Source organism: Bombus vancouverensis, unplaced genomic scaffold (genome assembly GCF_051014615.1).
Source record: "Bombus vancouverensis nearcticus unplaced genomic scaffold, iyBomVanc1_principal scaffold0059, whole genome shotgun sequence".
Classification (NCBI taxonomy): domain Eukaryota; kingdom Metazoa; phylum Arthropoda; class Insecta; order Hymenoptera; family Apidae; genus Bombus; species Bombus vancouverensis.
In genome coordinates, this window is record NW_027468950.1 from 152,737 (window position 1) to 176,676 (window position 23,940).

At 42.4% G+C, this 23,940-nt stretch overlaps 3 protein-coding genes, 1 long non-coding RNA gene and 1 other non-coding gene across 5 annotated transcripts; 3 read left to right on the forward strand and 2 right to left on the reverse strand.

Annotated features, from left to right (window-relative positions):
• Positions 1 to 1,549: 1,549 nt before the first annotated feature.
• On the reverse strand, positions 1,550 to 3,249 carry LOC143304849 (uncharacterized). The gene is made up of 2 exons (XR_013061481.1): positions 3,110 to 3,249; positions 1,550 to 2,562 (listed from the first exon to the last, which is right to left on the reverse strand). It is a non-coding gene; the product is annotated as an uncharacterized LOC143304849 (long non-coding RNA).
• A 4,835-nt stretch (positions 3,250 to 8,084) lies between these two features.
• On the forward strand, positions 8,085 to 9,908 carry LOC143304844 (uncharacterized). The gene has a single exon (XM_076627320.1). The coding sequence runs from the start codon at positions 8,085 to 8,087 to the stop codon at positions 9,906 to 9,908; it is 1,824 nt and encodes a 607-aa protein (XP_076483435.1).
• A 942-nt stretch (positions 9,909 to 10,850) lies between these two features.
• On the forward strand, positions 10,851 to 11,270 carry LOC143304845 (uncharacterized). Its single transcript, XM_076627321.1, has one exon. It carries the CDS (start codon positions 10,851 to 10,853, stop codon positions 11,268 to 11,270), a length of 420 nt encoding a protein of 139 aa, XP_076483436.1.
• Positions 11,271 to 15,276: 4,006 nt separating this feature from the next.
• LOC143304850 (uncharacterized) lies at positions 15,277 to 20,405 on the reverse strand. Its single transcript, XM_076627324.1, has 2 exons — positions 16,203 to 20,405; positions 15,277 to 16,109 (listed from the first exon to the last, which is right to left on the reverse strand). Exons 1-2 carry the CDS (start codon positions 18,094 to 18,096, stop codon positions 15,277 to 15,279), a joined length of 2,727 nt encoding a protein of 908 aa, XP_076483439.1. The 5' UTR covers positions 18,097 to 20,405.
• A 207-nt stretch (positions 20,406 to 20,612) lies between these two features.
• On the forward strand, positions 20,613 to 20,731 carry LOC117164557 (5S ribosomal RNA). The gene has a single exon (XR_004465688.1). It is a non-coding gene; the product is annotated as a 5S ribosomal RNA (ribosomal RNA).
• The last annotated feature ends 3,209 nt before the right edge of the window (positions 20,732 to 23,940 follow it).

Consider the following 23,940-nt stretch of genomic DNA (forward strand, 5'->3'; position numbering starts at 1 on the left):
TTGTGTCAATGGTTTCGCGACCTTGGAGAAATCGGGTATAAATCTTCTGTAATATCCTGCTAGTCCCAGAAATTGTTTGATATTTTTCGCCTTCTTTGGTCGTGGAAATTTTGATACGGCTTCGACCTTTTTTGGATCGGGTTTCACGCCATCCTCACTAATTATATGTCCCAAATAATTCACCTCATGCCGTAAAAATTCACACTTATCGGGTTGTAATCGTAATTTGGCTGTCCTCGGTCTTTCCATTAATTTATTAAATTTAATTTCGTGTTCCTGGAGAGATCTGGAATAAATCACTATGTCATCCAGATAGACGAATAGTTCTATTCCTTGCAGACCCGATAATACCGAGTTCATTAAACGTTGAAATGTTGCTGGGGCATTTTTTAATCCAAAGGGCATTCTTTTGAATTGAAAATGTCCGTATGGTGTCGAAAATGCCGTTTTGTGGGCGTCCTCTTGCGACATACGGATCTAGTGAAAGCCTGATGCTAAGTCAAACGTGGAAAAATATTTTGCACTTCCTAATTGATCCAATATTTCTGTGATGTTGGGTAATGGGAAGGCATCGCCAATCGTTTTATCGTTCAATTTTCTATAATCGATAACTAATCTCCAGCGTTTATTTCCTTGCGAATCGGGTTTTTTGGGCACAATCCATAACGGGGAGTTATATGGAGATATTGATGGTTCCACTACGTCCGTATCTAGCAATTCTTGAATCTGTCGATTTATCTCTTCTCGATGTATTGGCGGATATCGATACTGTTTGGTATTAATTGGTATATTATCTGTGGTAATTATTCTATGTTCCAGAACTTCAGTTGCCTCCAATGTATCTCTTGGAATATGAAATCTATCTTGATTGTTACGAATCAATTTTTTTACATTTTCCTTTTCTTCTTCGTTCAAGTGTTCGAGTCGTAGTAACTCATTTATTTTTTCGTATCTACTTTCCTTCGATTTTAAAACTGTATTACACGCTGTCCTAGGAAGCGGGGAGGGATTTTCAAATTCCTTAATTACCATCGTCGGTGTTGTAAATTCGTTATCTCTTGAAGTAGTATTTATTACTCTTATATAGCCTTTTCCTTTATGATTCCTCACAACTGCATTTCCGAAATAGATTCCCTTGCTCGGCTCGATTCTTGGAATAAATCCCTCTTTTATCTCTGGACTAGCGATATTAATTGAACACGTTATTGAACTTCGCTTCGGTATAATTATTTTCTCCTTAGTGTCGAAGGGAATATAAATATTTCCCCATTTGATATGTTTTTCTTCATAATCTAAACGAGCTTTACAACCTGCAAAAAATTCGGATCCTAAGATTCCGTCTTGATCGATTAGTAATGAATCATCGACTACGTGAAAAATAACCGGATGGCCCGCGACCTGTATTACCGTCTGCCCTAGGGAGACCAGGCTCGTTGCCGTAATTCCTCGCACTTCAATTGATTCTTTCTCGTCGATGATGGCTGAATCGGGTAAAGCAGGTTTCTTGATAATATTGATTTCCGATCCAGAGTCTAACAATAAACTCGTCTTGGTTTTTAGATTTGGGGAAACTATTCGTGCAGTTGGGGTCGTTGGAGAATCGTTAAATTTTACTGAAATAATTCGGAGAGGTCGCCTTCCGAATCTGAATTCAACTCTTGATGATTTTCCTTCGCCGGTTGCTTGTGCTTCGCTCTTTCCCTTTTGTCTTGAGATTCTGGATTCTCTGTCTGTGGCCTTGTTTGGTTGTGGGATGACTCCCCCACAGTATTTAGTGGCTGTTCGTTCGATCTTATAGTCGGCATTGCGTTCGCTCCGTCTCTCGTTATGGGTGGTGGAGTTGATCTCGCGTGGGTGGCTGCCCTCGTCCTGTTTGTTGCCGTCGGCGCCGGTCGTCTGATTGCCGCTTGTACTCTCGGGCGATTCGGCGTATCGTTCCCTCGTGGCTCGCCCCATTCTCCCGAAGGACGTGTTTGGTTTCCCGACAGTCTCGAAGCGTAGGGTACGATTAATCCGGCGTCTACTCGGGCTTTAAATTTGTAACAGTCCTTCACTAAATGTCCGGGTTTTTTTACAATAGTTACACATGATATTTTGTCTATTAGTATTCGGAAAATTCTGCGATGGAGGTACTGATCTTCGATCTTGGCGGTTGTTTCTGATATTGTTATTAGTGTTCGAGGGACGTGCGTTATCGCGTCTGTAATAGTTCGAGGGTGTCGGTCGATGGGGTCGCGTTCTGTCGGTTATTTGTCTCAATTCGTGTGTTGCTTTAACGGCTTGACGATACGCATCTTCTAAAGTATGGTACCCTGCTATTTTTACTCGTACATATACCTCGTTCGGAAGTCCTTTAACGAAAGCTTCTCTCGTTTCCCAATCTATAGTATGTTGTACGTCGGGGGATATGATGCCGTAGTCGCCTCTTTCTCCGTCCATTATTGCTAATCTAAGATTTCTAACGCGATCCATATAATCTAATATATCTTCCCCGGGTCGTTGAAATATCGTTCCTAATTCTCCCTTATATTCATTAAGAGATTTCTTTGGGCCGAATAGATCCTTTAATTTGTTTCCGAAATCATTTAAACTCATTAATTCCGTGTCTTCGATGGCGAGGAACGCGTGTCCACGAAGCTTATTTACTAACAATTTTACCAATTGAGGTTCTTGATATCTGGGAATCATATTTCGCGCGCGCTCACAAGCTCTTAAAAAATGGAATACCGATGGTCGATATCCGTCAAACACTGGCACCGATTCGATCGCGTCTTTTAGCTTAATTGGCTGGGTATGTCCACCTGTCTGGATCGTTTCCTGTTGCGCTGTCGGCGGCGATTTGGGTGTTTGAGGTTCCTGTTTCGTTTTAAGTTCGAATAATCCGCTTTGTAATTCGGCGAGTTTTGTACTCATATCGCGAAAGTTCGCATCCCATGCTTTAAGCTTTTCCGACAATGTCAAAACCATTTCTTCGTCAAACGATTCCACTACAGTCGCCATTGTTTTTTAAATATATATTTTATTAACAAGTGTGACAACTTTAATCTACTATGGAGCGTGTCAAATCGTTTAAACCAACTTTAATCCTCCGTGAAGCGGATCCCACCGCTGCCACCAAAAATTTACTACTCTAAATGTTACGTATTAATTTGTTTGTTTAAATCGATCAAATCTTAAGTTTAAATTTTACTGAAAAATTTTTTTTTTTTATAGTTTGAGTTTGTATGTAATCTGAAGGGAAATAAGTTGAAATGATATTATTGTGTATTTAATTCCGATTTAGGTAATTAATTAATACGATAGTTGCTGCCACCAGAAATAGTCTAAAGACTATTTCAAAATATTTTATTTTTATTATTTTCTTTTGCGTTTAAAGGGTAGCGTTAACTGACGCTTAATGCAACTGGTAAACGAATTTCACTTTTCGGCTAACTTGCTATGCGCAGGGATACTAGCGCGGGAGAGGATTAAAGCTGGGTACAATGAATATTTTTCCTCGTTGAACGGATTTTTATTTTGACGTAGAATTGCTTAGGTTATTATATATATATATATTTTATTAGCTGGATATTTATATTTTAGCGTTGCTGGATTAGATAGGAATATGAGATTGTTCGTTGTTTTATATAAATTTATTTTTACGTTCGACTTCTTCTTCTCTTTTAATTCCGCCGTAGTAGTTTGTCGTTAGGACCGAAACTCAATTCATTTACCACGATGAAGTCTGTCGCCACGATCTTCTTGCCTTTTGAGTTTAATTAACGAGGATGATTCTAACGATCCTCTCTGCGTGGAACTCGTGTGATTTCGCAAGCCTTGCCCAAAGACGGGTAATATTTTACCAACAATGGGAGGAGGAATGCGAAGATCAGAGGATGTTTCAGTAGCTGAAAACACCGTTCGCACAAGCCGACACAACGGACAACACCTTTGTTTAAAATTTAAGCAATGTTTCTATCTTTAAAACCGTTCGCGAAAATGAATGAAATCGATGATAGGAGGTTTTTAATTCAATTCTCGAGGACAACGAGATTACCAGAGAAGAAGAAAGTTTTTAAAATTAATTCTCTTACCTTGAGGAAAAGGTGCTATCGGGTGCCATTACTCCAGGTGTTTCGGTGATCGACGAGGTTTGTTGGGTTTATTATTTAATCTCGAATATAGGGTTTTTACCAGCCTTTACTTTATTAAGCTATTTCGATACAAATTGAGTAACTCGCTAACTGAATTAATACCGTAATGAGGACTTAAAATTTTCTTTTATTTAATCGCGACTCCTTTTTCTTTACCGAAAAACTAAAGACCCCGAAACGCAAAAATACTTATACAAATTCTAAACGCAGTAATGGGCGCAAAGAATGATGAGCCGTAATAACAAACGATCGCAAGATTTATGAACAAACTAATGAACGCTGCGCTATGTTGCTATGCTTATTTATAATGCCATCCCCCACGGGGTGGTGGTCCGCTGGGGGTACGCTTCCGTGGGAATCGGGATGTTGCAGTTTTGGGCTTCTCGGAATCGTACGTGACAAAATGTAAGTTCCATATTTCAACTTAGTTTTCTATCAGTCCTGTGAGGGGAACCCCCTCTGGTTGAAATCGTTGATACTGATCGTTGCGTGAAAGTTCGTTTTGCGAATGAAATTCCCGAAGAGGTTTTGGAGGCGCATCTTCGTCACCATGCTTCTGGGAGAAAGGGAATTTCCCCTGTTGTGCGCTATTGGTGTATGCGTGAGTTCAGCGAACTTTATCCCGGAGCTCCTTGTTTCGATTTTGATTTAGTGTAGCTGCTTCAATTTCGTTGGTTCGCTGTTTGATGTTCCTTATTGTTATTAATTTTTGATATATTTTGTTTTGTGTTCAATATATATATATATATATATATATATATATATATATATATATATATATATATATATTAAAATATATTTTAAATCTGATAGTGTTAGGTTATTTACGTTTGTTATTATTTATTATATATATTATTTTTTTATTTTTATATTGCCCCCCTTTTATATATATGTCGGAGATGAAATGAAAACCGGAGCCTTCCCTATGCAATTTTGAGGAGGCCTTTTAATGCTTTAGCCCAGATCTTATCATAACTGTAATTAAGTAATTGTCATCTGTAATTGTTTGACATTTGTGAAAAGCGAAAGTGGGTTCGAGGTGACAACTGGTCGCTGTACGTAGCCACGGTCACGGGATAAACGTTTTGCCTGACGAAGGTGTGGATCGGTTGTATTGTTCTCCCTAGAAATCACATAGAATTGTACTTTAGAGATGTCGATATAATGGGACACACGTTGTATGAGGAATCAATCTCCAGACAGAAACTGCCTAGCAACGGCGTTTGGATCTTTCTCGATGTTTCCAAGGAGTATATAACAAACTTCTGACAGATATTGCCTAGCAACAACGATTGGAACCTTCTCGATGTTTCCAGCGAGAATATAACAAACAAAATGCAGTCGGATTACGAAAAAGATTTTATGCAGAGAGGCCTTCGTGTGATCGCCTTGGAAAGTGATACATCGAGTAATTTTTTCCGAGTGATTCAGCAAACGTATTTTTTTTTGTGTTATAAAATTGTTTAAAGTTTTCCCGTTGACCGTGGATTCGTTTGAACCCCGGACATATATATATACATATATATATATGTATATACGTATTTATATGCCTATTTCTCTTGCCCGTATAGTGTTCATACGAAATGAAATGTTAATTATTTGTTTTATATTAATTTCTTTTAATAAGATAGAACACGCACACGCACACGTATATATGTATATATTTCTGGCAAAGTGATTTTCATTCAGATTCTTTAGTGATATAGTGTTGTGTATTTGAGGTTATGTGTCAATCATTTGATTTCATATATACATATATATCTTGTATTGTGACAACATAGTATTGAAGGTTTTGTGTCTAGATTATTGTGCGTTTAATGTGTGTTTACATAATTGTGTTTGATGATAGAATTTCTGTATGCAATTCCTCGAATCGTTGCGGTGTTAATTGCCTTGTTAATCCTTCCTTTAGTTTCGTAGCGCCGTGTGTTCGTTTGTGCATTCAAATCTTTATTCGCGCGTTTTGCATGGGATAGTTTTCTTGTTCTCGTTACGGCGCGTGCGGAGCGCGGGACGTGACAATATGTACGCGTATATACAAGACTATCACAAAGCTTAACAAATAATTAAGTCTAATGAATAATAAATTTGATGAACAATGAAGTTAATAAATAATAAATTATACGAATAATTAAGTTTAACAGATAATAAGTCTAATGAATAATAAGCTTAACGAATAGTAAGATTAATGAATAATATGATTTACGAATAATGTATTTAATGTACACTATTAACAATGTGTTTGTTGGGTTCAAACGAATCCACGGCCAACGAGATAACTCTTTACTAAGCGTAAAAATAATCTTAGGCACAAAATACGATTGACGAAAATGCTCGAGGTGTCACTCTCCAAGGCAATCGCACGAATGCCGGCCTCGTCTGAAATTTTATACGCACTCGTTAGAAGCATCGAGAAAGTTCCGAACGCCGTTGCTAGGCAGTTTCTGCTTGGAGTTTGGTTATTGATACAATGTATGTCCCATTGTATCGGCACCTCCGACGTAACCCCACACGTGGCTAGGCCCGCTCTCGAGGCCGCATGCCGCCACAATCTCACTTCTCGGAAAACCCATACAACTACTCCAGACCTCCGTTAGGCAAAACGCTTATCTCGTGAGCGTGGCTACGTTCGGCGACCAATTGTCACCTCGAACCCAATCTCGCTATCACAAATTTTAAACAATTACAGCTATAATAAAATCTAGACTAAAGTACTAGAGGATATTCCCAAAATTTCCAAGGAAAGGCTTCGGCTTTCCTTTCATCTCCGACATATATATTATTTCTGGCATATATATTTCGGGTTCACATTATGATTAGGGTTAGGTGCGTGTAACGAATCTTCATTTGTATTAGCCATTGTTGTTATGTAACAGAGAAGATATTTACTAGTACAAATATGATTATTACAGAATTTGACAAGTAGCCGTAGTAATTAGATACTCGAGATGCTAATGACAATAATCCTACGTTCAATAACGAATCCGCGGTCAGCGGAATAACAAAATGCGCTTCCTTCCAAAGTCCAAGTTGTACTCAACTTGCTTGTCTACGGTACAAGTATTACTAAACTAACTGTTGCGTCGCATGGAGCAGCGGAACCCCAGCCAACGCTACCTGGCGGCCAGCGGCCCACCTACCTGCTTCCAGAACCCCAATAAACTCAATGACCGGCCATAAAACGTCACCTTCTAGCTAAATTGTTTCCAGATGTGTGTCGAGCAATCTAGTTGTCTAGAAGCATTTCGGTTTATGTCCGGATTAGCAAAATCCTTGAGTTTGTTATGCTATTAAAAAAGGCTCGGAAAAGGCAGGTAGTCACCGAACGAGAAAACCCAACACATAAACATAGGATAGAAACGACTGGTTTTCCCCAGCAATAAAATCACCCCGGACACTGGTGAGAAATTCCTCATGTCCTGCTTCTTTAGCGGGGTCACGACCAATCGGCATCAAGCTTTCCTTCGGGGAAAACTAAGAGGGAGTCAGTCAGCAGTCGGTCAGTGAGTCAGTCAGGCAGCCAGTCAGTCAGTCAGCAACCTCGGGAAGTCTCAGTTCGCAGCAACGATTCGCGCTTACGCTCTCGCCCTCTCATCCCCTGATCTTACGTTCTAACCGAGTCCAACCGTATCCCGGTTGCTGTTAATTCACCACTCAGTGTATACACAGTGTCTTAATAAAACACAACTGAAAACCCGTTACAGCAGTGTGCACTTCAATTAACCACCTCTATTAGCCTAAACGCAATAGAGGATCGATCATCTCGCGGCGTCGATTGAACAATCGTAACAGGAATTTACGACTCCTGTTGATGCGCTTCTACACGATCGTGTCTCCCCGCGAGTGAAAGAACATTTTGGTCCTTCGAGCCGGATACGTGTCAGTGAAAGAGTGCACCCCCAGTTACCACGCAACATCAAGGTAAGCTCGCTCAAATTGTCGAAATCCCTCATGGCTCCCCCTCAGGAAGAGCGCGTCCGGCAATTGCTGCGGAAACGCGAAGGATTCAGACAAGAATTAGAAGCGTTTCGCACATTGCTCAACAATCACGAGGAAGGGACACCCGTGCATGCTATTCAGCGTAATTTGCAAGACATAGAGGGAGAGTTTGCATCGTTCAAAAAGGGCCAATGCGAATTAGACGACAGAGACGAGGGTCAAACACTGAAGGACCGGGTTGACCTACAACAGAAGTTCTACACCATCGCCGGACAGGCGTCCGCCATCCTTGAGGAGGCAAAGAAGCAAGCAGAACCAACCACCACAAATCTTGCAACAAAGCCATCGGACATGTCATTGCCGGAACCCGTCGATTTGCCTAGAATTCAGCTACCCACCTTTTCTGGAGCCTACGAAGATTGGCCGGGGTTCGCGGATCAATTTCGCTCCACGGTCCACGATAACCCCCGCATAGACGACTGCAAGCGACTGATGTATCTCCGTTCTTGCCTAAAGCATGGGGCAGCTCTAGCGATCGCGTCATTAAGCAATGCGGCAGCTAACTACGCAGTCGCCTGGGAAATATTAGAACGACGGTATAACAGACCAGCCAAAATTGTCGAGAGACACTTGCAGGAGATATTTGACGCAGCCTCCTCATCACGGATAGCACATCGCGATTTGCAGTCCTACACGACCAAGTTGGAAGCTCATTACAAAGCCTTGGCCGCCATCGGACAACCAACCGCAGATGCCCTGCTTTTGCACCTATGTACCGCCAACCTTGATCGGGAAACCGATTCAATATGGAAGGAAAAGATAAGGTCCACACCATTCCCCACGTTCCCGGACTTCTTGCAATTCTTGAACGATCGCTGTCAGGTCATAGAACCTGCAAGAACGACACGCCCACCACGAGGGCAGGCATTTGTCACGTCACGATCACCGCCACTCTGTCCAATCTGCCATGGACCACACAAAATTTGGCGCTGCAACACCTTTAGGACGAAGACGATCGACGAACGGATTCTAGCCGCCGAGGAAATCTCAGCGTGTACGAATTGCCTGCTACCAGGACACAAATTGCAACACTGCACCTCTGGCTCTTGCCGCATATGTGATCAACGCCATCACACGCTCCTACATCGATCAGACGCGCCAATGAGCAATCAGACGCCTCCCACCACGCCCCCACGCACAAGGAAAGCTCCGTCATACCATCCAAATAACCCATCAACCGGCCCCGATCTGCGCCTGCAAAAAACGCGATTCGGGTGGGTCATCGGGGGGAGCCCACCTTCCCCAGGACCTGCCAGGGTCTTCCATGCCTCCACAACGGAACTAGAGACGGACCTCACCCGCTTTTGGGAACTCGACGAGGGACCTCAGATAAAACACTTATCGGAGGCGGATCGACGATGTGAGGAGCATTTTCAAAATCACGTCCAACGCACCAGCGATGGGCGATACATCGTCGCACTCCCCTTTAACGACAAAATCTCGTCACTCGGATCATCCAAGGCAATGGCGATGAAACGACTCGCCTCTCTCCAGCAGCAATTCAGACGAAATCAACAGTTCGAAACAGCGTATCGGGCGGTCATTCAGGAGTATCTGGACTTGGGCCACATGACCAAGGTTGCATCACGCCACGAACCGGAGAACGACTATTACTTGCCACACCACGGCGTTGTTAAGGACTCGAGCACATCCACAAAACTTCGCGTTGTGTTTGACGGATCCGCACCCAGTACCACCGGCGTCTCGTTGAAGGACACCCTTTATACAGGTCCGAAGCTGCAAGAGGATTTGTTCGATATCCTCTTGAGATTCTGATCTCACCAGTACGTCCTCACCGGCGATGTCGAGAAAATGTACCGACAATTCCTCGTGCGTCCGGCCGATCGAAGATTTCAGCAAATTTTATGGCGCAATTCCGACGGCGAGTTGGAAACATATCAGATCAACACCGTCACGTTCGGACTGTCTGCAGCACCCTATCTAGCCATCCGGTGTCTCAGACAATTGGCAAGCGATGAAGGGTACCGATTCCCGCGAGCTTCATCGGTATTGTTACGGGACTTTTACGTCGACGACGCTCTCACCGGAGCGGATACGATAGGCGAAGCGCTGTCAATCCGCACAGAACTCACCGAACTCCTCCAACTAGCCGGTTTAAAAATCAGAAAATGGGCGTCCAACAACCGGACACTACTCAACGGACTATCTGACCCGGACATAAATCAGAAGCTATAGCTGGGCGAACCTCAACCCTTAAAAACACTTGGGGTCTTCTGGAAGTCCTCCGATGATTCACTCATTTATTCGGTTGACGCCAAGGCAGACATTCCCCGCGTTACGAAGCGATCGATCAGCTCCGTAATCGCTCGAATCTACGATCCTCTGGGGCTGCTCGCGCCAGTGATCGTCCGCGCGAAAATCCTGCTTCAGCGAGTCTGGGCAGTGAAAGTCGAGTGGGACGAATCTCTCCCATCAGATCTCCATTCAGAGTGGGACAGGTATTATTCTCAATTGCCACTCTTGAACAATATTACATTCCCACGCAAGGCGATCATTGACTCCGCAACTGAGATCGAAATGCACGGCTTTTGCGACGCCAGCGAGAAGGCCTACGGCGCATGCGTCTATCTCCGAACCGTTAATCCGGACGGCCGCGTACGGACCCAGCTGCTAACCGCGAAGTCAAAAGTAGCCCCGCTAAAATCCCAAACCATTCCGCGGCTCGAGCTGAGCGGAGCCTTCCTTCTTACGTCCCTGATGGCTACCATACATCAAGCCTTATCACACAGCATCACTCGTATGGTCTATTGGACCGACTCCGCCATCGTTCTCCACTGGCTAACCACGTCACCCCACACACTCAAGACGTTTGTCGCCAACACGGTCTCCGAGATCCAAAGAAAAACCAGCATCGGCAGTTGGCGTCATGTCCCCACCCACGACAATCCCGCGGATCTAATATCGCGAGGCCAAACACCCGAAGAATTTCTCCGCCCGACCATTTGGCAGCACGGTCCAGAATGGCTCCAACAATCGGAAGATTCCTGGCCGACCTGGACCCCAATACCACAAACGGAGTTGTTAGAACAAAAAACGGCAACTTGTCTATCCGCGGCTCCCGCCGATTGCAGCCTGTTGGAACGGTACTCCTCCTGGCCTAAGCTAATTCCGAATTAACTAGCTCGATGATGGCCCAACAACCGCGACCAGGCTCTCCGGAGCGGACTCGCAGCTACCCCGAGCTACCCCCCCCCCCCGTGGCAGAAGTGTAGCAGAACTCTCCGCACTAACGACGCTAATACTACAAAGAAAAGGAAAATAGAAACAGCAACGCAAATAAACACACACAACAGATTCGCCGTATTGGAATCCTCAAACGACGCCATGGAAATCGTAGAACCGCCACCAAACCAACTCTCACAGAGAATCCCCCCTCCCCCACCAATATTTGTGGACGACGTCATTGACATACAGACAATGACCAGGTCCCTAGAGAGAGATATCAGCAAGGAGGAATATAACCTCAAGATAAGCAACAATAGAGTAAAAATACTGCCGACGAACCCAGAAGCTTACAGAAAACTCACCAAGACACTCAGGACCCTGAACGCCAACTTCCACACCTACCAACTCAAACAGGAAAGGCCTTTCCGGGTGGTCCTACGAAACATACACCACTCAGCAGACATAGACGAACTCAAATACGAACTCTCAAAACTCGGCCACGAAGTCATCAACGTAAGTAATATAAGGCATAGAGTCTCGAAAGACCCGTTATTCTTATTTTTCATAGATATAAAACAAAAGCCAAACAATAAGGAAATCTACAATATCAGTCGCCTAATGAACGCAATAGTAAAATTCGAACCACCGCTTGTGAAAAAAGAAATAGTGCAATGCAAAAGGTGCCAAAGGTACGGTCATACGCAGAAATACTGCAACCATACTTTCCGCTGCGTTAAATGCGCAGGCACTCACTCCACTGACCAGTGCGCCAAATCACCGGAAACTCCAGCGAAATGCATCCACTGCCAAGGGGACCACCCCGCCAACTACAAAGGCTGCCCAGCATATAAAACACTATACACGAACAGGTACCCTAAGCTCAGAGCAAAAGAGGTATCCAACCAAACACCCAGCCCGCCGAAATTCACGACTACCCCAACCCCCTCAACCAACCAAGCACCCAGTCCTACCAAATTCATCTCCACCTCAACCTCCTATGCCCAAGCAGTACAAGGCATCCAAAATAACCCGAACAGCCAAAGGAACCTTCCCCAAAACAGTGACCCCAACCCACCTAACACAGACAACTCCTCAAGGCTTGAAAAGCTAATAGAGAAACAATCAGAGCAAATAAATCACTTGCTATCGCTACTAACACTCATCGTGGAAAAATTAGCACGCCCCGACTCAAAATAAAACCAAGGCGCATAGCACTCTGGAACGCCAACGGTCTAGCGCAACACAAACTTGAACTAGAACTCTTCTTAAAACACCAGCAAATCGACGTAATGCTCGTATCGGAAACCCACTTCACCGACAAGAGCTACCTGAAAATAAATGGTTACAAATTCTACCATACCCAACACCCCAGCGGAAAGGCCCACGTTGGCACCGGAATAATAATCAAAGCAAGTATTAAGCACTACGAACTTCCATCATTCCAGAAAGACTACCTACAAGCAACAAACGTAGCAATAGAAGACTGTCATGGCTCAATCACCACCTCAGCAGTATACTGCCCTCCCAGACACTCCATCGCCAAAGAAGACTTTGATAACTTCCTGGACACCCTGGGCAATAGATTCATAGTTGGAGGAGACTATAACGCCAAGCACATTCAATGGGGCAGCAGACTGGTTACAGCAAGAGGCAAAAACCTCTTAAACAGCATAATAAACAACAACCTCAACTACCTCACCACATACGAACCCACATACTGGCCCACTGACACCAACAAAATACCCGACCTTCTCGACTTCTTCATAACTAAAAATATCCCATCAAGACACGTCCAGATCAACTCCTCGGCTGATCTCTCCTCTGATCATTCTCCCGTGATAGCAACAGTCAGCTCAACAATCATCGAGAATACACCTAATGGCTCCATTCACAACCAACACACCAACTGGCAGCTCTTCAGAGAAGTCTTTACACACTCAACCTCAGCCTTCACCCCACTAAAAACAAAGGAAGATATCGAAGCAGCCACGGAATACTTAAACACGAGCATAATAAACGCAATCCGCCTCTCCACACCGACAAAGCCATCTAACAGCAAACAAGAATATCCCCAATACATACTAAAAAAAATAGCAGAAAAACGTAGACTAAGAAGAGTATGGCAGACCCATAGAACACCGGAGGACAAACGCAAACTTAACAACGCAACTAGGAAGCTATCCAGAACCTTAAAAATCTATAAAAACGACTGCTTCCATAAATACCTCGCCAGCTTATCCCCCACAGCCGACGCCAACTACTCACTACGGAAGGCCTCCAGGAAACTCACACGCCCCCCACAAATAATCCCACCGATCCGCCGCCCGCAAGGTGGATGGGCGCGAAGCCCTACAGAAAAAGCCGACCTGTTCGCTAAACACTTGTCAAAAGTATTCAAACCCCATTCCCCCAAAGCCGCCGCGGACGTTACCGAATACCTGCACACCCCCTTCCAAATGTCCCCTCCTATCGAACCCTTCTCCTCTGCAGAGACTATAGAAACAATCAGTCGCCTAAACCCCAAGAAAGCAGCAGGACACGACCTAATAAGCAATAAAGCAATCAAGGAACTTCCCACAAAAGGGATAGCACTCATCACATCGATTTTTAATGCTATCCTTCACCTGGAACACTATCCTAAGGCCTGGAAAATCTCATTGATCACCCTCATCCCTAAACCCGGTAAACCGATACACGAAACCTGCTCCTATCGCCCAATCAGTCTTTTACCTACCCTGTCCAAACTATTCGAGAAGATGCTCACGAACCGACTCCTTCCAATCCTAGAGAACTTGAAGACACTCCCAGATCACCAATTCGGCTTCCGAAAACATCATTCTACAGTAGAGCAAATCCACCGCTTAACTCATACGATCAGCCAAACACTCGAAAAGAAAAAATATTGCTCAGCGGTTTTCCTAGACATCCAACAGGCATTCGACAAAGTATGGCATGAAGGGCTACTATACAAGATTAAAAAGATCCTACCTCACCCCTACTACTCCATCCTAAAATCTTACCTAACCAATAGACAATTCATGGTTAAATGCCTAGACGCCACTTCCGCAACATTCCCAATAGAAGCCGGCATACCCCAAGGTAGTGTCCTCGGACCCCTACTGTACTCCATCTACACTGCCGACCTACCTATATCAAACGATATAACAATAGCGACATTTGCAGACGACACAGCGCTATTAGCTACCCACGCAGACCCGGTAATAGCCTTATCCACTCTCCAGCGAAGTCTCGACTCCATGGAAAAGTGGTTTCACAAATGGGGCTTCAAAGTCAACGAAAAGAAATCCTCACATGTAACCTTCACGCTCCGAAAACAAACCTGCCCCCAGGTCACCATCAACGATGCAACAATCCCTAGCAGGGACACAGTCCGATACCTGGGCATGACCCTGGACAGGAGACTAACGTGGAAGACACACATCTCAGATAAAACGAAGCAACTAAAGGACAAACTAAAAAAACTCTATTGGCTCACGGGCCGACGCTCCAAACTAAACATAGAGAATAAAATTACCCTCTACAAGACCGTAATAAAACCTGTCTGGACCTACGGAATCCAACTATGGGGAACAACAAGTAACTCCAACATTGAAATACTCCAACGCTTTCAATCGAAAACGCTAAGATCCCTAATTGACGCACCTTGGTATGTAACCAATGAAACAATACACCGCGACCTCAAGATACCCACCGTCAAAGAGGAAATAGCAAAATATAGCGACAGATATAACAAAAGAATCAACAAACACCGAAACCCCCTAATCACTGGACTACTCGATACGACGGACCAGATTCGCAGGCTGAAGAGGCACTACCCGCTAGACCTAAACGTTAGATTCTCTTAATTATCCAAATTAAGCATTTGCACTTACTTATAATACTTATAAATTATACCTATTTATAATAAGTATTAACTTATTGTAAATAATCAGCCATGTCACTGCGCCACGCCAGAAAAATTACTGAAAATTCTCAACGCGAGAATTGATTGTAATTTCAACAAATAAATAAAAAGGTATGGGAAAGCTTCTGGCGGGATGTAGCCTGTTGTCAGAGTGTTTTTGTAATATGTGTCATTTGGAAATAAGCAGCTGAAGATTAAACTATTTTCTTTTATCTTTGCCGCTTGCGCGAAGTGGTTTCGTATTAGCTTTAGGATGTGACAGTCTATGCGGTGAACGTTGGCTAGGTCGTATATTATTTTGTTTTTTACGTATTTTTTGAATCCGCTGTGTTCGGATCTGTAAGTGCTCAGACAAGCTCTGATGCATTTTCTTTCGAATATGCGAATTTTTTCCATTTGGGAGGCTGATATGTTGTACCAGATTGGGCAGCCGTAGGTTATGATCGGTCTGATTAGTGCTTGATAGCATAGAATTTTTACTTTGCTGTCGAGATGTTTGGAGTGGAATAGTTTTTTCATTTTCCAAAATGCTTTATTGGCCTTGGTAAGTTGAATTTCGGTGTGCTGCTTGTAGTTTAATTTGTAATCTATGTTTACCCCTAAGTATTTTACGCAATTTTTGTGTGGTATGAGGGCCCCTTTGTCTGTTTTTTCTCTTATCTGAAATTTTTTGCAGTGTTCTCTTTCTATTGGGCCGATTTCACTTGACTTGGGCCTAAACAGTATGGTTTCGCATTTACTTATGTTGATTTTTAGTTTCCATGCGTGGTAATAGTCGTTTATTTTCTCAAAGAGTTCTTGGAGTTCCGTTTTTATAGTTTTGGTTTTGCGGCCTGTTACGTAGATGATTAGGTCGTCTGCGAAGGCTATGGAGCGTTTATGGATGGATGTATTGAGCTCAAAGAGGTTTAGTAAGTCGCTGTTGTAAATACTGAAAAGTAACGGGGAATTTACTGTACCTTGTTGTAGACCGTTTTTTATGGAGAATTCTTTGCTTGATGAGTGTGAACCTTCTGTCATTGCGAATGTTCTGTTTGTGATCATGTCCCAGACTATTTTAATCAGGTGTTTAGGGAACTTTTTTTTGATCAATTTGTATATGAGACCTGGGATCCAGACTGTGTCGAAGGCTTTTTCGAGGTCTATTAAGCAGGCGGCTACTCGTTCTTTTGCGTTTAGAGCCCAGCAGATGTCCGACGTGAGTTTGTTTATTGCGTGGATTGTGGAGTGTTTGTGTCGGAAGCCGAATTGATTCTCTGGGATTATGTTATTTTTTGTGCAGAAGGAGGTTAGGGGGTTGTTTATGATTATTTCAAATACTTTGCTTATGTTGGGGAGGAGACTTATGGGTCGTAGGTTTGCGGGCGATGAGCCGTCTTTATCCTTTTTTGTTATAGCTATCAGTTTGGCTTTTTTCCATTTTCTGGGGAAGTATGTGTTGTTTAGAGCATTGTTGAAGAGTACTGTGTAGTACCATTTTATTTTGTTCGGTAGGCGCTTGAGTAAGATGTTTGGGATGCCGTCGAAGCCGGAGGATTTTTTGTTGTTTAGTTTGGAGAGGATTGTGTTTAGTTGATTGTAATTTGTGAAGTAGTTTATTTCTGGATCTGGTTGTTTGGGGTTGTCTGCGGTGTTTTCGTTTGGGAATGTGCAGACTGTTTTGTTTAGCGTGTTGTCTTGTTCCAATTCATTTTTGAGTTTGTTTGTTTCGACGATGATAATTCTGTTTAGTTGTTCTCGGCCCATGTGTTCGTTTTGCGTGTGTATTTTGGAAAAGTGGGTGCCGATAATGTCTAGTTTTTCTATTGTTTTAGATATTATGAAGTTACCCTCGGTGTCTTTGATGGTGTTGTATATCGTTATACCTGCTTCTTGGATGAGGGAGGCATTTTCTGGGGGCAATTTGAGAGGTGGGATGGGGTTTTGTTCTTTTGCTCTAAAGATTTGATTTATTTGTGGGAACATGTTTGCTGAGTCGTTTTTGGAGATGTTTTTTATTTTGTTTGTCCAGTAATGGTTTATAGAATTTGCGAATTCTTGTTTCAATTGCGCTTTTATTCTGTGTAGTAGGTACTTTAGGAATTCTAATTCTTCTCTTTTGTCGTAAGAATAGTTAAATTTTATATTGTTTATTTTGGAGAGTATGTAGCTTTTATCTCGGTGTAGATCTTTTATTTTATTGTTGATATAGGGCTCGCATGAATTTTTTTGTTTTATGATTGGCACGGATTTTTGGAGAGCGATTTGTGTATGTTTTTCTATTTCGTCTATGAATGAGTCGATTTGTCTATTTGTTAGGTTGACGTTGTTGTAGATCTTTAGGTCGCAGTTTTGTTCAAGTATGTTTTGGAACTTTTTCCAGTCTGTCTTTTTGTAATTGTACCTGGGTGTCTCGGTCTGAGTTTCGAGTGTTAGGAAGTCAGATGTATTTTTGTTTATGTGAAATACTAGGGCGTTATGGTCACTGTCATAGGCTAAGGTATTGAGAGTGTTATTTGGACGTAGGTTTTGGAATTTTAGTCGCGCATCTGCTAGGCATATGTCCAGGTATGAGCCTCCTTTTGGGTAAGAGGGTAGCTCGGAGCTGTATAAGTTTGTTTTGTAGTGGATGCTTTTATTGTCTAGCCAGTTTCTAATGAAGTTGCCTCTCGTGTTGTTTATTTCGTTTTTCCAGCTTGTATGCTTTGCCTTAAGGTCTCCTGCTATTATATAGTAGTTTTCCGGTTTGTTGAGCTGTAAGAGTTCGAAAAGATTATTGAATTCGTAGTTAAAGTCTTTCTGGTTTTCGTAGGTTGCGTAGGCTGCAGTGATGAATAAATTTTCCTTATTGCTTATTTTTATTTTTATGATCATTGTTTCTCAATATTGTTATCAATAAGAATTGTTTTGTATTTTATAGGGTTTTTTATGAGGATCGCTGTTCCTCCTCCTTGACTGGCGTTCGGTCTGTCGTGTCTTATCATGGAGTAGTTTTTGAAGTGTACATTGTGTCTTTTGTTTAGTTTTGTTTCTGAGATGAGTACCATATCGGGGGCTTCTTTATTTATTAGGGTTAGCATACTGTATCTTTTTTGGTTTGAAATTAAAGAGTTAGCATTTATTGTATTTATTTTCAGATGCTTTAGGTTAAATTTACGTGTTTTTTGCTGTAATTGTTGGTTTAGTGGATTTTGGTTATTCGTCATCTGTACTATTGAAAGTGCTGAAGATGGCGTCGAACCTTTCTTCGTGCGTTGATAGTGTATTTTTTATTTCATTTAATTGCATTTGTTGTTCTTTTAACGCTTGGAGAATAGCTTTTTTAAAGTCTTCGATAACGTTTATAATGTTATCGATTGTAATTGAGCTTTGGCTTGAGCGCGGATCTAAGTTTGTTAATTGTTATGTGTTTTCGATTGTTTGATTTAATTTTGTTTGTTGTTTCACTACGTCAGAGAGCTTTAGTTCTGGGACGTATTTACGGCGTATTTGGGCAATTCGTTTTATTTTTGTTTCTTTGTCTTTCTTGATTTTATCGGCTAGCTTTTTACGAAGCTCTACGAGTTTGGGGCAACATTTGTATGACGCGGGGTGTCCGTAGTTTTTGCAGTTAACGCAGAATATTTTGTCTTTGGTTACTGTGTTTTCTCTTTTTATTTTGCAGTCGCCTGGACCATGGGGCTCAGTGCATCTAACACAGCGGTAGTTTAGGTTACAGTTTTGTGCTGTGTGACCTAATCGCTGGCATTTGTGGCATTGAGTTATATCATCATTTTTTAAAATTATTTTTTCCCATTTTATTCTGAAGTAGTTAAAATGGTTAACTTTTAACAAGTTACTTATATTACTGTCGGGGGATACTTGTATTATGTAAATTGGGAGCAATATATTGTTCTCCCTTGATCTTTTTGTCGTGAATCGTGTGACTTTTGTGAATTTTACGTCGTCTATTTGCAAGGCTTGTAGGTCTGTGAGTATTTCTGTTTCGGTGTAACTATTGTCTAAACCTTTTAACAAGTATGTATGGTGTTTCTCTGTCTCTGGTAGAAAAACCAACTTTCCTTAGTTAAGCCGTGGTATTCTCACGCACGCTGCAACTTTCCTCCCACTAACCAATTTCTCTCGAGGGCGGTTAAGACCCTTCGTTTAACCAATTAAAAACGAAGCCTATTCCCTCACTCTCCTAAACAACATCGGCACCAACAAATCCGATGGTCCCGTGCGCTAGACACACCCATCCTTAGCTTTCCTCCGACACATCATCGTCTCCCAAGACGGTACTGATTTCACATCCTTCGAACGGTCAACATCCTTCGAGCGGGTAGACACACCCGCAGATCAGTCACTCAATCATCTCGTACACACGCACCAGTGTAACTATCCTCGTTATAAGTTGTGGAATAAACGGTGAAATATAACTTACTACTGTGTCATATTCAATCAACCACCTCTGTTATCTTAACCGAAACAGGGGAACGACTACTTCGCGGCGTCGATTCACCGAATCGTAGCGAGAATTTACGCCTTTCGCTGACGCGTTTTCCTCGCGACCGCGTCTCTCCGCGAACGGTCGTAACAATAGGTGAGAAAAACTAACTTTCCCTTGTCAAGCCGTGGTAGACAAGAGTCTTTAGAAATTCTTCGGAAACAGACGTTTGTTTGGTTTGAAGGACCTCTACTAGGAAATTCCTGAGATTTATGGAAGATACTTAAGGCTATCGAGGGTACGCCGTACGGAAGAGCGGACATCTGGTGTCCGTCTGGCCCGCGGTGAGTGACCTGGGCCAGGCAGAGGGTCGCCCGGCGTAACACTCTGGTTCAGATTGTAGTATACTAAATCTGTTTTTTGTTATGATTGCTGGAGGCGAGGTAGCTCTTACGGGCTTCATGTTTTTCATTTCTTTAGCCTTTTCTTCTTGGCTGGAGTGATAATCTATAACTGTGTTTCATAGGATGTTTACTAGTCTTTTCGTCCTGGCAACCAGGTTTGGTTGTGGGTTGAGTTTCCGCGTCTTTTGAGCGGAAAGTCTTAAACTATTCTTGATTTTTTTGGCTGTTTTTTGTGTGATTATTTTTCTCTTGATGGCTTTTTTTATTGGGTCCACGGTGGGTTCCGTTTCGTTGCTTTTGGCTTCATTATCGGTAACTTCTATCTTTTTATACAATTTTATTTTGTCTTATTTTATTTTATTTTTATTCTTATTTGTATTTATAAAGATGATGTCAATGCAATATTTTTCACTTTTTGTCACTTATTCCTTCTACTTTAATGAATGTTTGTCTACTTTGACGCGCGTACTGAGAGGTCCGTCCTGCTCGGAGGTCTACAGTCAACTGACCACTTCTTTTTTCCTGAATATTAAGAGCAAGTAACAAAATTACTCACTTCAGCCAACTCTCATACCACGTTGAGTGCACTCGTTCTCGTCCGATCACGAAAGTTAAGCAACGTAGGGCACGGATAGTACTTAGATGGGTGACCGCTTGGGAACTCCGTGTGGTGTTGGCTTTTTTTAATTTTTTCCAATTCTTCCTACTTTTCTTAATAATTTATGGTCATGTACATCGTGTTAAAAATATACTTTTAGTATTACAGCGTATGTCAATGTCGTGGTTATTCGTTATACATTCAAGTACGCTTGTTTGAAAGTCAATAGACTATTGCTGAATCACGTACTACTTATAAATTGTTGTCTAGCACGTAAGTGTATAATTCATGAACTGCACAATAGATTTAACGCACCAATTATCTATGCATCTATTACACTGATTCTTGCAGTAGTTTTTACTTTCCACACTCTATGGCCGCCGTTTGCACAAAACGGCTATTTATATTTATTCCAATTTTTATTCCACGGATGACGATGTAATAAATTTGTTAACATATAGCAAACTCGATACCGAATATTCATTACATACGTCTAATCCATTATGTCATTCGTGGTTTAAGTGAATATTTACTTTCACGTTAAAAAGGCAAAGAAGGTGAAACCATACTAATTGCTGTACGTTCTGGTCGTTGTAAAAGATTTTGGATGGAAGAAACATAAACAGCTTGGTTTTCTTTTCCTAATCAAATCCAGTCTCTTTCTATGATAACGCAACGGATATCATAGAAAACAACGGATATAACATAGTTGATTAAATAAACCAGTAACACCGTAAATTAATTATGCGCATAAAGTTCATATTACTTGTCTACCAACCAACCAACCAACCAACCAAACAGCACAAGTTATGTGATATAAATAACCTGATGAGATAATCTTTCAAGCACGAGTCCAAAATCTACAATGGCACAACTTTTCTTCGAAACAGAGACGTCCAGCTGTTTTTTCAACAACCCGTTTTCACTATGAATTCAATGGAACACCGTTTGGCCTAAAAGGTGTAGCCACCTGAGTAAAATTTCATACATTTAGGTGGACGTATGCACATCGTTCATCTTCACGAACATTTATACGTAAAGTCACATACACGTATTGTCTTCATAGTTGTTCGAAAATCGTGTCTCCTTGGCGATGAATTACAGTAGAGTTTTGTACAGTAGTGAATTACTTAGAGAAGACAGCGCAAGCGAAACAGGAAAAGGTGTGAGAGTCGGCTTAATAAGATACATATCGGTCAAACAATGTCGGCCTTTTTCATCCAACGCTTGCATAAAATGCTAACAGTTATTCTTTTCGTAAAACAATATCAATTATTTATTAGCATACTATTTTTATAATCAATTCGTTATATTTTCTGTATGATTGATCGCAATTAATCGGTCGTCATTCCTGTTACTGGGGGGAAATCAACCTACAGGAACCCTAGCGTTCCCTTTAACACGCCACTAAGTTCGACGGTTGAGTAGTGTAAAATGATCCGAATTCAATCGTCCATGAAAGAATACTAATTATCCATCAGTCAATGGTTAAACCTTATGTTTAATTTTTTTAATTAAATTTTTACTGACTTTTTTGTGAGATTTTTCTGATTAAAATGAGGCCAAACACGATATAATTTATATCACATTTATATGTATATGTCGGAGATAAAAGGACACCGAAGCCTTCCCTTTGGAATTTGGGAAAACCCCTTAACACATTAATCTAGATTCTACTATAGCCGCAATTAAGCAATTGTCGTTATTCAATCCGATTGTATTTGTTCGAGATTTGTGATAATGAATTTGGGCTCGAGGCGACAATCAGTCGCCGAATGTAGCCGCGGTCAAGGGATGAACGCTTTCTCTAACAGAGGTATAGAGAAATTCTATAGCTCTCCTTAAAAGAAATAATTGTAGCGGCACTCGACAGTAAACATTCCAACGGTTTCTGTCCCGTGGCTCGCCACACGCAGACCCTATTCTCCGGCTAAAATGATTACCAGATGTCGATGCATCTCCACAGTACATGTTCAGCAAGCTTGAGAACCCGTTATAAATTTTAAGATTTAGTTTACTAAAGTCCTTCAAACAGACAAACAGTTTTTGTCCCAACTACGTGAAGATAGGGGAAATGTATTTTTTTCACGAACGACGCTTCCCACTAGCAACTTTCCCTCAAGGGCGGCTAGCATCCTTTTCTCGATACCAACATGGAAATTGACCAATTGACAGCAACGTCAATTTCCCTCATTTTCCGAACAAGGGCTTTTCTCGACGAATCCGATGACCTCGTGTCCTTAGACACACCCCATCACAGTTTTCCTCTGCAGCATCACCCTGACGGAAAGTCATTCTCTCTCGTGATGTCTCAGTAGCGAGTTACATAGTGTCTTTACGCTTGGTGAATATTCTACGTTTTAACAAAAAGTTAGTGTTCTTTCACTCGCGGGGAGACACGATCGTGTAGAAGCGCATCAACAGGAGTCGTAAATTCCTGTTACGATTGTTCAATCGACGCCGCGAGATGATCGATCCCCTATTGCGTTTAGGCTAATAGAGGTGGTTAATTGAAGTGCACACTGCTGTAACGGGTTTTCAGTTGTGTTTTATTAAGACACTGTGTATACACTGAGTGGTGAATTAACAGCAACCGGGATACGGTTGGACTCGGTTAGAACGTAAGATCAGGGGATGAGAGGGCGAGAGCGTAAGCGCGAATCGTTGCTGCGAACTGAGACTTCCCGAGACTTGCTGACTGACTGACTGGCTGCCTGACTGACTCACTGACCGACTGCTGACTGACTCCCTCTTAGTTTTCCCCGAAGGAAAGCTTGATGCCGATTGGTCGTGACCCCGCTAAAGAAGCAGGACATAAGGAATTTCTCACCAGTGTCCGGGGTGATTTTATTGCTGGGGAAAACCAGTCGTTTCTATCCTATGTTTATGTGTTGGGTTTTCTCGTTCGGTGACTACCTGCCTTTTCCGAGCCTTTTTTAATAGCATAACAAACTCAAGGATTTTGCTAATCCGGACATAAACCGAAATGCTTCTAGACAACTAGATTGCTCGACACACATCTGGAAACAATTTAGCTAGAAGGTGACGTTTTATGGCCGGTCATTGAGTTTATTGGGGGTCTGGAAGCAGGTAGGTGGGCCGCTGGCCGCCAGGTAGCGTTGGCTGGGGTTCCGCTGCTCCATGCGACGCAACATCCTCCCCCCGTTCAGAGGGCACCGATCAAATTCTGCCTGTGGGTTCGATGGGGGTGTGCTCTGCCTCCTTCGAGGTCAGCGATTGTCCGGGCGCTTCTGGATCTGATTGGAATGGCAGGGGGACCAGCCGCTTGA

Coding starts and splice junctions, on each gene's coding strand:
- LOC143304844 (XM_076627320.1), top strand. CDS start 8,085: ATGGCTCCCCCTCAGGAAGAGCGCGTCCGGCAATTGCTGCGGAAACGC.
- LOC143304845 (XM_076627321.1), top strand. CDS start 10,851: ATGGCTACCATACATCAAGCCTTATCACACAGCATCACTCGTATGGTC.
- LOC143304850 (XM_076627324.1), bottom strand. CDS start 18,096: ATGATCATAAAAATAAAAATAAGCAATAAGGAAAATTTATTCATCACT. Junction 16,110..16,202: donor AAAAAACGGTCTACAACAAG/GTACAGTAAATT, acceptor AACGCTCCATAG/CCTTCGCAGACGACCTAATC.